This window comes from Crotalus tigris, unplaced genomic scaffold (genome assembly GCF_016545835.1).
Source record: "Crotalus tigris isolate CLP2741 ecotype Arizona unplaced genomic scaffold, ASM1654583v1 scf7180000018765.387419, whole genome shotgun sequence".
In the NCBI taxonomy this organism is placed as follows: domain Eukaryota; kingdom Metazoa; phylum Chordata; class Lepidosauria; order Squamata; family Viperidae; genus Crotalus; species Crotalus tigris.
Genome location: NW_024097188.1, coordinates 120231 through 135651, shown reverse-complemented (window position 1 = coordinate 135651; position 15421 = coordinate 120231). Strand labels below are relative to the sequence as shown.

Genomic DNA, 15421 nt, shown 5'->3' with positions numbered 1-15421 from the left:
CTGTAGAAGAGAGAACTGTGTGGAAGGGCTAAATGATACTCAACCTCGGTCACGTTGAGATGGGTAGACTTCAATTCCCAGAATTCAACTTTAAGATGGGTGGACTTCCACTTCCCGAATTCAAGTTCAAGATGGGTGGACTACAACTCCCAGAATTCAACTTCAAGATGGGTGGACTTCAACTCCCAGAATTCAACTTCAAGATGGGTGGACTTCAACTCCCAGAATTCAAGTTCAAGATGCGTGGACTTCAACTCCCATAATTCAACTTCAAGGTGTGTGGACTTCCACTCCCAGAATTCAACTTTAGGATGTGTGAACTTCCACTCCCAGAATTCAACCTTAAGGTGTATGGACTTCCACTCTTAGAATTCAACTTTAAGATGCGTGGACTTCAACTCCCAGAATTCAACTTTAAGATGTGTGGACTTCCACTCCCAGAATTCAAGTTCAAGATGTGTGGACTTCAACTCCCAGAATTCAAGTTCAAGAGGTGTGGACTTCAACTCCCAGAATTCAACTTCAACATATGTGGACTTCATCTCCCATAATTCAACTTCAAGGTGTGTGGACTTCCATTCCCAGAATTCATCTTTAGGATGTGTGAACTTCCACTCCCAGAATTCACACTCAGGATGGGTGGACTTCAACTCCCAGAATTCAACTTCAAGATGTGTGGACTGGCTGAGGAATTCTGGGAGTTGAAGCCCGCCCATCTTAAAGTGGTGGCGTTTGAGAACCAATGGGCTACAGAGTTAGTAGAGCAGAACAGGAGGAAGGAGCAAAATGTTCTGCAGCTGCTTCTGGAGAGGCTAACCGGGATCTAACCCGGTTAACCTATGGTGGTTGCTTACCACAGAATGGTCACAAACGGCAAAGTATTCCAGGTATCTCGATGGCGTGTTCTTCCCCGGGAAATGTGGCTGAAAGGAAAGTAGAGACCTCAGGGGTGGGAGGCAAAAGAAAGGTGACTTGGGGACCATCACCAGGAGACGGGGAGTTCTAGTTCATGTTTTAGACACCAAAGTTGAAGGGGTGACATTGGGCCAATCACCAGGAGTCGGTGAGTTCTAGTCCTGCCTCAGGCATGAAAACTGACTGGGTGACTTTGGGCCAATCGCCAGGAGATGGTGAATTCTAGTTCTGCCTCAGGCATGAAAACTGACTGGGTGACTTTGGGCCAATCGCCAGGAGACGGTGAATTCTAGTTCTGCCTCAGGCATGAAAACCGACTGGGTGACTTTGGGCCAGTCACCAGGAGACGGTGAATTCTAGTTCTGCCTCAGGCATGAAAACTGACTGGGTGACTTTGGGCCAATCGCCAGGAGATGGTGAATTCTAGTTCTGCCTCAGGCATGAAAACCGACTGGGTGACTTTGGGCCAATCGCCAGGAGACGGTGAGTTCTAGTCCTGCCTCAGGCAGGAAAGTAGCTGGGTGATGGGCCCGTCATCAGGAGACAGTGAATTCTAGTCCTGCCTCAGGCATAAAAACTGACTGGGTGACTTTGGGCCAGTCCTTCCCTCTCAGCCCAGCCCACCTCATAGGGTTGTTGTGGGGACAACAGGAGGAGGGGGGGAATGATGACCTTCGTCTCCTTGAACGATTGATAAAAATAAACAAATAAGTCAAGCTCCCCACATCTTAACGTTGCCCAAGGCGGATCAGGGAGGAGAGAACTTACTACGGCGTCCTTCGGCTCCGGTGCGTGGACCGTTGTCGGCCTGGCCCCCAGGCCCATCTCTTCCACCACCACCACCCCTCGGCACGGAGGATTCGGCTCCGGAGCCTTGCGATAGAGGAGGTGCTTGAACCCGCTGAAGTTGTCGATCGGCTGGATTTGGTAGGTCAGGTTCCCGATCTGTACGTAACCCCTGGACGTTGGAGAAGGAGATTGCAGGACATCACACCACAGAACAGCCAGGACCCGAACGAGGGTCTCCGTCGCTGGAGGTCCTCCAGAAAAAATTGGACAACCGTCTCCCCGGGACGGTCCAGGTTCCTCTGGACTTCGAATCATTCGTTTAGTGTCCGTCCGAAATTCGAACGGCGCTGAGAAAGGCGACTTACGACGGACCCTCAATTCACATCTCAGCAGAAGTAGTTTTCATAGAACAGAACAGAACGCTGGAAGGGACCTTGGAGGTCATCGAGTCCAACCCCTTGCTCAGGTAAGAAACCCTATGCCATTTCAGACAAATGGCTGTCCAGTCTCTTCTTCAAAACTTCCAGTGTTGGAGCATCCACCGCTTCTGGAGGCAAGGAGTTCCATTAATTAATTGTCCTCACTGTCACGAAATTCCTCCTTAGTTCCAGGTTGCTTCTCTCCTTGATGAGTTTCCACCCGTTGCTTCTTATTTTGCCTTCAGGCGCTTTGGAGAAGAGCTTGACTCCCACTTCTTTGGGGCAGCCCCTGAGATACTGGAAGACTGGAACACTAAATATTTTAAGGACTAAAATAGTTTTATTCTCCAAAGCAACAGAGGGAAGGACGAGAAACAATGGTTGGAAACCAATCAAGGAGAGAAGCAACCTGGAATTAAGGAGAAACTTCCTAACAGTGAGGAAAATTAACCAGTGGAACAGCTGGCCACCAGAAATCATGGGTGTTCCATCACTGGAGATTTCTAAGAAGAGGCTGGAGAGTCACTTGTCTGAAATGGTATAGGACCTCCTGCTTGAGCAGGGGGCTGGACTAGAAGACCTCCAAGGTCCCTTCCAGCTCTATTCTATTCTATTCTATTCTATTCTATTCTATTCTATTCTATTCTATTCTATTCTACTCTACTCTACTCTACTCTACTCTACTCTACTCTACTCTACTCCATATATTCTACTCTACTCCACTCCATTCCATATATTCTACTCTACTCCACTCCACTCCACTCCACTCCACTCTACTCTATTCTAATTCTAATTCGATTCCATATATTCTACTCTACTCTGCTGCACTCCACTCTGCTCAGCTCCTCCACTCCACTCCACTCCATTCCATTCCATATATTATCCTCTCCTCTCCTCTTCTCTCTGCTCCGTTCCTCCACTCCACTCCACTCCACTCCACTCCATTCTATTCTATTCTATTCTATTCTATTCTATTCTATTCTATTCTATTCTATTCTATTCTATTCTATTCATTCCTATGTCTATTCTACTCTACTCTACTCTACTCTACTCTACTCTACTCTACTCTACTCTACTCTACTCTACTCTACTCTACTCTACTCTATTCTATTATTTTCTTGTGCAGCTGATTTCATTCCAGGAAATCTAAAAGGTTCAGGCGTACAAGAAAATGTACACTTTCCAAAGTGGTTGGTATCTTTCCAAAGACGGAATTATCTCAGATGGGAGCCCCTTGCTCAGTCCCTGTGTATTTCACTTCTCTAACTGATCAAGTCTGCCACTTTCCCCGCAGGCCCAGCCTCCCCTTCCCTGCATCCAGGACCCACCTGTATTTCCCACCCACCCAGCCTATCAGTCAGGTGCCATTTTGCAGAGCACGGGACCCACAGCCAAGCCGTTACCAAAGACCGTTGCAGGTGGAGATGACCACGTCTGAACTGGGAAGATCTTCCACGTAGCCACTGTAATAGCAGTCAATCTGCAAAGGAGGAGGGGAAGGGGGCAGAGAAAGGCCGTGTCCTGGTTCCGACAGATGAAACTCTTCAAAGAACTTTGAGGCACTGTTTACCTTAAAGAATCTTTATTCCAGTAGCATAGCATCGGCACGTACATAGGCCAAGCCAAAATCTGAATTCCCCTTCCCTGAGCACATGGTATCAAAGCACAATTCCCTCCTCCAATTCACAGTCACAAATCACATTCGCCAATTAGCTTGAAATGCAGGCCTTCCCTCCTTTATTCCAACCTGCCATTCCTTATCATCTCTTATTTCAAAAGCCCTGAATTCACACACTATTGCAACATTGTTATGTCTAACTTAACTCCCATCACATTCCTCCTCCTCCTCCCCCAGTATCACCTAACTCTAGGAGTAAAGCATAAGAAAGAAAAAGGACGGGTCTCCATATGTTGTCAAAGCAAGAACATCCGATGTAACGCAGCGTTGACATCCTGCTTCAGAAGTGATTAAAAGGCATTGCGGGGAGTGGAAACCGAGGTGCGAGGGTGTGTGTGAGAACGACCTTGGGGGGAACAGTGGCAGCCGAGAGGTGAAAAAGTTATCTCAGCCTTTCAGAAACAGAGGAGACACGGGAAGATGTTGAGACTCTGGAAAGGGCCCGGAGAAGAGCAATAATTCCTGATTGCAGGAATTGGGTATGTCTGAAAAGAAGGACTAGGGGTGACATGATAGCCATCTTGCAATATCTGGGGGGCTGCCATGGAAAACAGGGGGGTCAACCTCTTCTCCAAAGCCCCTGAAGGCAGGACAAGAAGCAATGGATGGAAACTCATCAAGGAGAGAAGCAACCTGGAACTAAGGAGAAATTTCCCGACAGTGAGGACAATTAACCAGATATAGCTAGCTAGCTAGCTAGATTGATTGATTGATAGATAGATAGCCAGATAGCCAGATAGATAGATAGATAGATAGATAGATAGATAGATAGATAGATAGATACATTGATAGATAGCTTGATAGCTTGATAGATAGTTAGATAGATAGATAGAGATAGATAGATAGATAGATACAGATAAATGATAGATAGATGAGATGAGAGAGAAAGAGATGATATATAGATAGCTAGATAGAGATGATAAATAGAGATAGGCAGATAAATATGATAGATGATCAATAGATATAGATAAATAGAGAGATAGCGATAGATAGATAGATAGATAGATAGATAGATAGATAGATAGATAGATAGGTATATAAGTCTCATAAATAAATAAATAAATAAATATTGATAAATATAAATGATAGATGATAGAGAAATGAGAGAGAAAGAGATGATATATAGATAGCTAGATAGCTAGAGAGAGATGATAAATAGAGATAGGCAGATAAATATAATGATAGATGATCACTAGATATACATAAATAGAGAGATAGCGATAGATAGATAGATAGATATCGATAAATATAAATGATAGATGAGAGAGAGATGAGAGAGAAAGAGATGATATATAGATAGCTAGATAGCTAGAGAGAGATGATAAATAGAGATAGGCAGATAAATATGATGATCAATAGATATAGATAAATAGAGAGATAGCGATAGATAGATAGATAGATAGATAGATACATTGATAGATAGCTTGATAGCTTGATAGATAGTTAGATAGATAGATAGAGATAGATAGATAGATAGATAGATAGATAGATACAGATAAATGATAGATAGATGAGATGAGAGAGAAAGAGATGATATATAGATAGCTAGATAGAGATGATAAATAGAGATAGGCAGATAAATATGATAGATGATCAATAGATATAGATAAATACAGAGATAGCGATAGATAGATAGATAGATAGATAGATAGATACATTGATAGATAGCTTGATAGCTTGATAGATAGATAGATAGAAATAGATAGATAGATATAGATAAATACAGATAAATGATAGATAGATGAGATGAGAGAGAAAGAGATGATATATAGATAGCTAGATAGCTAGATAGAGATGATAAATAGAGATAGGCAGATAAATATAATGATAGATGATCAATAGATATAGATAGATAGATAGATAGATAGATAGATAGATAGATAGATAGATAGATAGATAGATAGAGCGGTATATAAGTCTCATAAATAAATAAATAAATAAATATTGATAAATATAAATGATAGATGATAGAGAAATGAGAGAGAAAGAGATGATATATAGATAGCTAGATAGCTAGAGAGAGAGATGATAAATAGAGACAGGCAGATAAATATAATGATAGATGATCACTAGATATACATAAATAGAGAGATAGTGATAGATAGATAGATAGATAGATAGATAGATAGATAGATATCGATAAATATAAATGATAGATGAGAGAGAGATGAGAAAGAGATGATATATAGATAGCTAGATAGCTAGAGAGAGATGATAAATAGAGATAGGCAGATAAATATGATGATCAATAGATATAGATAAATAGAGAGATAGCGATAGATAGATAGATAGATAGATAGATAGATAGATAGATAGATAGATAGATAGATAGAGGGATGGATGGAGGGATAGAGGGATCGATGACTGATGGATGAGGATCATAGATAGAGAGGGAGGGAGAGAAGCCCACATTTTATTACAGGGAGTGACTTACTCTTGGTTTAGGATGCTGGATCGTTCTCCTTCCTTTTAAATCCAGATAGTAAATAGGCATATTCTGAATCACAAAGGACCTGCATACGAAAAGATAAAAAAAAGAAGTGGTATTTGCTCTGTAACAGCTGTTCCTTGACTTAGCAAAAGAATACAGAATAGGGGTCCTCTTTGGCTGTGCAGTGGGGACGTCTGCTTTGACCCTCTAAATCAAGAGTCTTCAAACTTGGCCCTTTGATGACTTGTGGACTTCAACTCCCAGAATTCCTCAGCCAGGCACGCGTGCCTGGCTGAGGAATTCTGGGAGTTGAAGTCCACAAGTCATCAAAGAGCCAAGGTGGCCTACCCCTGGTCTAAATGCAAAAAATGGATAAGCATTATGCAGCTAAGATGTCTCTATTGCAAGCAAGTCATTTTAAAGGTAAAATGAGTGGTGGGATTCGGCAGAACCGGTAGCTAATTTTTTGTTGCCCAGGCCCAGAATGGACTTCCGGAAGCGGAATCCACAGAGAGGGCCGCTTGTTCACCTATTCACCACTGGGTAAAATGCTTAGAATCAAAGCTAAAGTTATACTTCAACTCATGAAACGTCAACTTCAAGCATGCTTATCTTTCTTAAGAGAATCACAGAGGTGGAAGGGACTTTGGAGGTCATCTAGTCCAACCCCCTGCTCAGGCAGGAGACCCTACACCATTTCAGACAAATGGCTGCCCGGTGTCTTCTTAAAAATCTCCAGTGATGGAGCGTTCCCCGCTTCTGGAGGCAAGTAGTTCCACTGGTTCATTGTTCTCACTGTCAAGAAATTTCTCAGACTATACTTGGATTCAGTTTTGGTCACCGCAATAGAAAAAAGATGTTGAATTCCCAGAAGTCATTAAGTCACAGATAGTCCTCCATTTATAATCCTTTGTTTAGCACCATTTGAAATCACAACAGGGTTGAAAAAAGTGACTTACAAAACACTAATAATGATAATGATGATGATGATAATGATAATAATAATAATAATAGTAATAATAAATAAATAAATAAAGTTGGAAGGGACCTTGGAGGTCATCTAGTCCAACCCCTTGCTTAGGCAGGAAACCCTACACCATTTCGGACAAATGGCCATCCAGTCTCTTCTTAAAAGCTTCCAGTGTTGGAGCATTCACCGCTTCTGGAGGCAGGTGGTTCCACTGGCTAATTGTCCATGATAATGATGATGATGTTGGAAGGGACCCTTGAGGTCATCTAGTCCAACCCCCTGCTCAGGCAGGAAACCCTATTCCATTTCAGACAAATGGCTGTCCAGTCTCTTAGAATAGAATAGAGTTGGAAGGGACCTTAGAGGTCATCTAGTCCAACCCCCTGCCCCCCTATACCATTTCAGACAAATGGCCGTCCAGTCTCTTCTTAAAACCTTCCAGTGTTGGAGCATTCACCACTTCTGGAGGCAGGTGGTTCCACTGGCTAATTGTCCTCATTATCAGGAAGTTTCTCCTTAGTCCTAGGTTGCTTCTCTCCTTGATTATTTTCCACGCAAAAAGCTATTGGCTAAGGATACAAACCGTCAAATTGGATGAAATTTGAATTCCGTCTAATGGATTGAAATGATTTAAGGTCTGATTTTCTTCTGTCAGCTTAAAGAGACTGATTAATTGATGGATAAGACATGTATAGGATAGATTAATATTTTATTCTAATTAAGGGATATTAGTGGAAGAAGAAATAAATAAGAATTATGATAAAATTAAGGAACTAGAACATATTTGGAAGGGATACCCAAATTGATAATGTTTGTACTTAAAGTTAATTTGATTATGGTAGTGTAAATTTATAAAGCTTTAAAAACAGGTATCGGTTGAATAAATTTAAGCTAGAATTGGACTATTTTAAATAAATTATGTTACTTAAGGGAAAAAGAGGGAATACTTGATGTATTGATTGAATTACGTATATACATTTTGTCTTTGGATGTTTGACTACCCTAACACCATGGTGTGTCTTGAGCACTTGGTCTTAAAAATTAAAAAAAACAATAAAATTTGTTTAAAAAAAACTTCCAGTGTTGGAGCATTTACTGCTTCTGGAGGCAGGTGGTTCCATTGGTTAATTGTCCTCACTGTCAGGAAGTTTCTCCTTAGTTCCAGGTTGCTTCTCTCCTTGATGAGTTTCCATCTGTTGCTTCTTGTCCTGCCTTCAGGTGCTTTGGAGAATAGTTTGACTCCCTCTACTTTGGGGCAGCCCCTGAGATACTGGCAGACTGCTATCATGTCCCCCCCTCGTCCTTCTCTTCATTAAACTAGACCTACCCAATTCCAGCAGCCGTTCCTTATGTGCTTTAGCCTCCAGTCCCCTAATCATCTTTGTTGCTCTTCTCTGCCCTCTTTCTAGAGTCTCAACATCTTTTTTACATCGTGGGGACCAAAACCGGATGCCGTATTCCAAGTGTGGCCTTCCCACTGAACGCAGGCAGTGTCTAATATCCTTCCCCTCAAGACTTGGGGAAAGGTGGGGAAAAAAATTACACCATCCTAACCACTTACTTCTGATAAAGGTGAAGAATCCTGTGAACCCCTTCAATTTTCATCAGATAAGATATTTCTTTCTGGAATGTACAAAAAAGATGTCTAATTAAACTCCTTGGACTGTGTATCCACAGGTTTCCCCCCTGTGTCAGGAGTTTGCTTTCTCGCTGTTTGGTTCACCTAAGGCTAGCAATGTGAGACCCAAAGATTGTGGGTGTCCTTGGTGCTCTCTGAGCTGGGTGGCTTTCTTGCAGATGTTTCATGACCCAACTAGGGAACCTCATCAGTGCTAGAAGGGAGGAGGAGGAGAAGGAAGGAAGGAAGGAAGGAAGGAAGGAAGGAAGGAAGGAAGGAAGGAAGGAAGGAAGGAAGGAAGGACAGACTATGGGATCCTTGGTGCTCTCTGAGCTGGGTGGCTTTCTTGCAGACGTTTCATGACCCAACTAGGGAACATCATCAGTGCTTGAAGGGAGGAGGAGGAAGGAAGGAAGGAAGGAAGGAAGGAAGGAAGGAAGGAAGGAAGGAAAGGGAAGGGAAGGGAAGGGAAGGGAAGGAAGAAAGGAAGGAAAGAAGAGAGAAGGAAGAAAGGAAAGGGAGAGAAGGGAGAGAAAAAGAAAGGAAGAAGAAAAGAAGGAAGAGGGAGGAAAGAAGGAAGAAAAGAAAGAAAGAGGAGGAAGGAAGGAAGGAAGGAAGGAAGGAAGGAAGGAAGGAAGGAAGGAAGGAAGGAAGGAAGGAAGGAAGGAAGGACAGACTGTGGGGTCCTTGGTGCTTTCTGATCTTGGTGGGTTTCCTTGCAGACGTTTCATGACTCAACTAGGGAACATCATCAGTGCTAGAAGGGAGGAGGAGAAGAAGGAAGGAAGGAAGGAAGGGAAGGAAGGAAGGAGGAAGAAAGGAAGGAAAGAAGAGAGAAGGAAGAAAGGAAAGGGAGAGAAAGGAGAGAAGGAAGAAAGGAAGAGGAAGGAAAGAAGGAAGAAGAAGGAAGAAAAGAAAGAAAGGGGGAGAAGGAGGGAAGGAAGGAAGGAAGGAAGGAAGGAAGGAAGGAAGGAAGGAAGGAAGGAAGGAAGGAAGGGACAGAATGTGGGGTCCTTGGTGCTTTCTGATCTTGGTGGGTTTTCTTGCAGACGTTTCATGACCCAACTAGGGAACATCATCAGTGCTAGAAGGGTTGGGGGTTTGTGGAAAGGAGGAGGAGGACTGTGAAGTTTTGGGTAGTCTCTGAGTTTGGTTGTTTTCTTGCAGACATTTCATTACCTGACTACGTCACATTATCAGTGTCAGGGAAAGTGGGGGTCTGCTCTCTATTTATACAAAATAGCTTGCCCTGCTGGTGTTGCTGTAGGTATGGTTTTCTTCTTCACAGTTCTCTGATTAAGGTATTGTTTTCTGCTTGATTGTTTGTCTGGAGTTAATCCCTGCTTATCTGGGTATGGGCTGCAGAGGAAGCCATTCTTTATAAACAGGGAGCAAACGCCACCCTCACTTGCACTGATGATGTTCCCTAGTTGGGTCATGAAACATCTGCCAGAAAACCACCTAGCTCAGAGAGCACCAGGGACCCCACAGTCCTTCCTTCCTTCCTTCCTTCCTTCCTTCCTTCCTTCCTTCCTTCCTTCCTTCCTTCCTTCCTTCCTTCCTTCCTTCCTTCCTTCTTCTCCTCCTCCCTTCTAGCACTGATGATGTTCCCTAGTTGGGTCATGAAACGTCTGCAAGAAAACCACCCAGCTCAGAGAGTACCAAGGACCCCACAGTTCTTCTCCTCCTCCTCCTCCTCCTCCTCCTCCTCCTCCTCCTCCTCCTCCTCCTCCTCCTCCTCCTCCTCCTCCCTTCTAGCACTGAAGATGTTCCCTAGTTGGGTCATTAAACGTCTGCAAGAAAACCACCAAGCTCAGATAGTCCTCCTCCTCCTCCTCCTCCTCCTCCTCCTCCTCCTCCCCCTCCTCTGTTCCCATCAGCCCCAGCCTTTGTGAGCACTAATGGGTTTGTGACTGGAGGAGCTTCAGTGCACACCCTCTGAATGGACCTGGGGCGGGGAAAGCCGCTCTTCAACCTTCAAGGATTTTCCTTACTAGCCAGGATCGGGCAGCCATTCCACTGGTGAAGCACCATCCAGATTACCTTACTGTAGGCACCGTGGGGCTGTTCCAGCAAAGTAGGCACCGTCACCTCAGAATAAAGGTAGCTGGGAGATTCCATTGATCCTAGAAAGAAAGGAAACAAAAATGGCCTAGTCTCAGGTTGGCATGGCGGAGGGGTGGGATGGATAGCCTCGGGAGATCCCCAGTCCAGTCACCAGCTCAGATCCACTAAGTGCCATTTGTCAGGACTGTGAGTAAAATCTCCTTCTGCCTCTCCTTGCGTCTGACAAAAGAATAAGCTGGCATGACACCTGCTGACGGAAAAACCCGGCTCCGTCTTTATGACTGAGATTAGACAACTGTTTGTCTCAGATATTATAAGGACTTCTGCCTGGACACGGAGGCTGGACTAGAAGACCTTCAAGGTCCCTTCCAGTCCTAGGATTCTATGAGGTACATAAGATACATATGATAGATATAGAGATGATAGATAGATGGATGGATGGATGGATAGATAGATAGATAGATAGATAGATAGATAGATAGATAGATGGTAGATAGATGGTAGATGGTAGATGATAGATAGATAGAATAAGGATAGATAGTAGATAGATAGATATAGAGATGATAGATAGATAGATGATAGATTATAGATAATGTAGATAATAGAAGACAGACGATATAGATAGAGACAATAGATAGAGATGATAGATAGATAGATATAGAGAGATAGAGATAGATAGATAGATAGATAGACAGATAGATAGAATATAGATAGAGATGATAGATAGATAGATAGATAGATAGATAGATAGATAGATAGATAGATAGAAGATGGATAGATAGTAGGTAGATAGATAGATATGGAGATGATAGGTGATAGATAAATAGATAGATAGATGATAGATTATAGATAATATAGACGATAGAAGACAGACAATATATAGAAAATAGATAGATAGATAGATAGATAGATAGATAGATAGATAGATGATAGATAGATATAGACAGACAGACATAGATTATAATGATAAATGGTAGGTGATAGATAAATATGATTAGAAGATAGAAGATAGGTGACAGACAGAAAGACAAATGATAAATGATAGAAAATAGATTAAAAGATAGATGACAGACAGACAGCAGGAAAAGCCTGCCTCCCCTAGATATTTTGGGATCTAGAGGTCTAGGATTTCCATCTTAGTTACAAAGACTATGCAAAGGGCAAAGCAGATGCTGATTTGCTTCCTTTGGTGCTGGGAAGGCACTCTGGATGTCGAATAGAACCTAACAGAGCTGGAAGGGACCTTGGAGGTCTTCTCGTCCAGCCCCCACCTCAAGCAGGAGACCCTACACTGTCTCAGACACGACGACAGAGCGCCCACGACTTCTGGTAGCAAGCTGTTCCACTGGCTAACTGTCCTCAGTGTCGGGCAGTTTCTCCTTAGTTCCAGGTTGCTTCTCCTCTCCTTGATGCTCAGAGGCGTCTCGTCTGGTTGATTCCTTCCGATCCTGCCAGCCCGAGGCACCAACTCGGTGAGCCGAGGTGGCGCAGCAGTTAAGAGTGCAGTACTGCAGGCCACTTTAGCTGACTGTGTTCAGCAGGTCAGCGGTTCAAATCTCACCGGCTCAAGGTTGACTCAGCCTTCCATCCTTCCGGGGTAGGTCAAATGAGGACCCAGATTGTGGGGGGCAATGTAAATATATATATATATATACATTGCTTACTGGTGTACACCGCTTAGAGAGTGCTTGCACTTAAAGCGGTATATATAAGTCTCATAAATAAGTAAATAAATGAATAAAACTCAGCGTTTGGAGCTGGGCACCTGCTTGTCTTCTTCCAAGGGACTCTGGAGTCTCCGGGAACGGGGGAACTACAACTCCCAATACCCCTCAACTTGAGCCTGGCTGGCTGGCTTCTGGGAGTTGTAGTTCAGCCGCTCTTCCCCCCCCCAGTCTGGACACCTTGCCCCCCCCCAAGTATTTCTACCCACCCAGTCTGAAGAGCACCCAAAGCAGGTGCAGCCAAGCGCCCGTCATTCTTCGCTTCCAGGCCAGAAAAGAGGGGAGACAGACCCCCGGGGTGTCCCCTCCCTCAATTCCTGCCAGTGGGTGCCCCCAGGGCTCACAGCCTTAACTGCCACCCAAGTCTAGTTCTCAGCAGTCTTTCAAGGGCAAGGTCCCTCCTGATTGGCTCCCTCTGGCTTAAGTCCCACCCCCCTAGCTTCTGTCAAAGAGCGCTTCACAATTCCAGCTGCTCAGAATGCCAGCCATCAATCAGGCACCGGAGCCCGCCCCTTTTCTCAGACAGAGGGGAGCTCCTCCCCTTTCTTGGCCACAGTTGCCTGGGGGCACTTTGAGCCCCGCCCCTTCCAACGCTCCCATTGGCTGTTGTTGGTGCCTGTTCTGTTTGTGACATCCTCCACAGGGGGCGAGGGAGGGGTTGAAGGGTGAGGAGACCCTTAGAGAGTAACAGAATCCCAGAGTTGGAAGGGGACTTCGGAGGTCTTCTAGTCCAACCCCTTCATGGCTGGCTGAGGAATTCTGGGAGTTGAAGTCCACGAGTCATGAAGGGGCCAAAGTTCCCCCATGCTGGCTGAGGAATTCTGGGAGTTGAAGTCCACCAGTCATGAAGGGGCCAAAGTTTCCCTCATACGAGCTGAGGAATTCTGGGAGTTGAAGTCCACGAGTCATGAAGGGGCTATAGTTCCTCCATGCTGGCTGAGGAATTCTGGGAGTTGAAGTCTGCGAGTCATGAAGGGGCCAAAGTTTCCCTCATACGGGCTGAGGAATTCTGGGAGTTGAAGTCCACCAGTCATAAAAGAGCCAAGGTTCCCTAGCCCTGCCCTAGACCCTTTCAGACAATGGCCGTCCGGTCTCTTCTTAAAAGCCCCCAGTGTTCCTGGTGGCCATTCTGTGGATTTTGCAGGTGTCCACAAGGGAGGGTCCAAAACCCCAAGATGGTGTTTCGAGGCCCATAAGTCAAACCTTGGGACCGACCACCTGGACATTTGGAGCCCACCTTGTGGACCTCCCTGCTGGCTGTTGTGGGTTCTTAGGCGGCCCTGAGTTCTTGATCCAAGCCTTGTTTGAAGCCAACCCAGCTGATGGCCATTTCAGGAATTCCAGAGTGGGATGAAGGGGTGTGTATGAAAAGTTCTTTTGTCCTAATTCTTCCATTATTCAATTTCCCCTTCCTTCCTTCCTTCCTTCCTTCCTTCCTTCCTTCCTTCCTTCCTTCCTTCCTTCCTTCCTTCCTTCCTCCCTTCCTTTCCTCCCTCCCTCCCTCCTTCTTCCTTCCCTCCCTCCTTTCTTTTTTCTTTCTTCCTGCTCTCCTTCCTGCCTTCCTTTCTTCCCTCCCTTCTTTCTTTCTTCCTGCTTTCCTTCCTTCCTTCCTTCCTTCCTTCTTTCCTTCTTTCCTTCCACCCTCCCCTTCTTCTCTTCTTCCTTTCTCCCCTCCCCCTTCCTTCTTTCCTTCCTTCCTCCCTCTCTCCCTCCCTCCTTCTTCCTTCCTTCCCTCCTTTCTTCTTTCTTTCCTTCCTGCTCTCCTTCCTTCCTCCCTCCCTCCCTCCCCTTCCTCCTTCCTCCAGTCTCCCCCTTCCTTCCTTCCTTCCTTCCTTCCTTCCTTCCTTCCTTCCTTCCTTCCTTCTTCCCTCTCTCTCCCTCCTTTCTTCTTTCCTTCCTTCCTGCTCTCCTCCCTCCCTCCCTCCCTCCCTCCCTTCTTTCTTTCCTTCCTGCTCTCCTTCGTCCCTCTCTTCCTCCCTCCCTCCTCTGCCCTCCACAGGAGCTCTGCCCTTCTCTGTTCTCCCAGAAGCCCACCTCCTGCCCCAGGAAGCCCACAGTCTCCCAGCCCGTGGCCTTCGCTCCCCTCAAGGTCGGGGGGGGGGGTCTGGGGATTATCTACGGGATTCAAGTTCACAGGGCAGAGACCACCTTGGTTGACTGGACGGTGGCTCTGCTGGAGACCCGGAGAAGGTGGCCCGTCCGTTCCTCTCCCTTGAGACGTCTCGTTGATGTCCTTCTGGAAGGCCCGCAAGCCTTGGGGCTCCACCCTGTAGAGGTTCTGCTCTTTGGAGGAGGAGAGGAGGGTCCTGTGTGAGATGTCTGGGCTGCCCTCACCCCGTCCCAGGTCCAGGGCACCCCAAAAAGGCGTTCAGATGACAGGATGGGAAACCCAACGCAACTTTACTAACCCTTCCTCGTAATGAGAACCTCTTGACCGTGGAACCCGTTGACCAGAGAGAGAGAGAGAGAGAGAGAGACGGTGGACCTCTCCTCCTGGGAGGTTTTAGGGGCTCCACAGCTTCTGAGGAGGCTTCTGCTTGGAGCACGGAGCTGGACCTGGTGGCCCCAGCCTCCCTTCTGACCTTCTGATCTTGACGGACATATTTCTGGGTTCTGCTGCTTGTCGGGGTTGGGTTACCCTTTGGGATCATCTTGCTTGAACCAGGGGTGCCTCCTCCCTCCCTCCCCCCCCTCTCTCTCTCTCTCTCACACACACACACACACACACACAGAAGGTCTCAGAGCTTCAGAAAAGGATATCAGAGATGATCAAGGGATTTTTTCCCCACATTGTCACATTCCTTCCCACC

At 45.4% G+C, this 15421-nt stretch overlaps 1 protein-coding gene across 3 annotated transcripts in view; it reads right to left on the bottom strand.

The window, feature by feature from the left end:
- LOC120313714 (disintegrin and metalloproteinase domain-containing protein 9-like) overlaps window positions 1-12949 on the bottom strand; it is a 52027-nt gene extending 39078 nt beyond the window's left edge. For all 3 annotated transcript variants that reach the window (XM_039355887.1, XM_039355888.1, XM_039355889.1), the window contains exons 1-7: window positions 12821-12949; window positions 10864-10946; window positions 8764-8825; window positions 6236-6314; window positions 3527-3603; window positions 1684-1873; window positions 855-923 (exon numbers count right to left, since the gene is read on the bottom strand). In XM_039355887.1, coding sequence (XP_039211821.1) covers window positions 855-923; window positions 1684-1873; window positions 3527-3603; window positions 6236-6314; window positions 8764-8825; window positions 10864-10946; window positions 12821-12866 — 606 coding nt within the window. In that variant the 5' untranslated portion in view covers window positions 12867-12949. The remainder of the gene's footprint in view (window positions 1-854; window positions 924-1683; window positions 1874-3526; window positions 3604-6235; window positions 6315-8763; window positions 8826-10863; window positions 10947-12820) is intronic.
- Between the last annotated feature and the right edge of the window lie 2472 nt (window positions 12950-15421).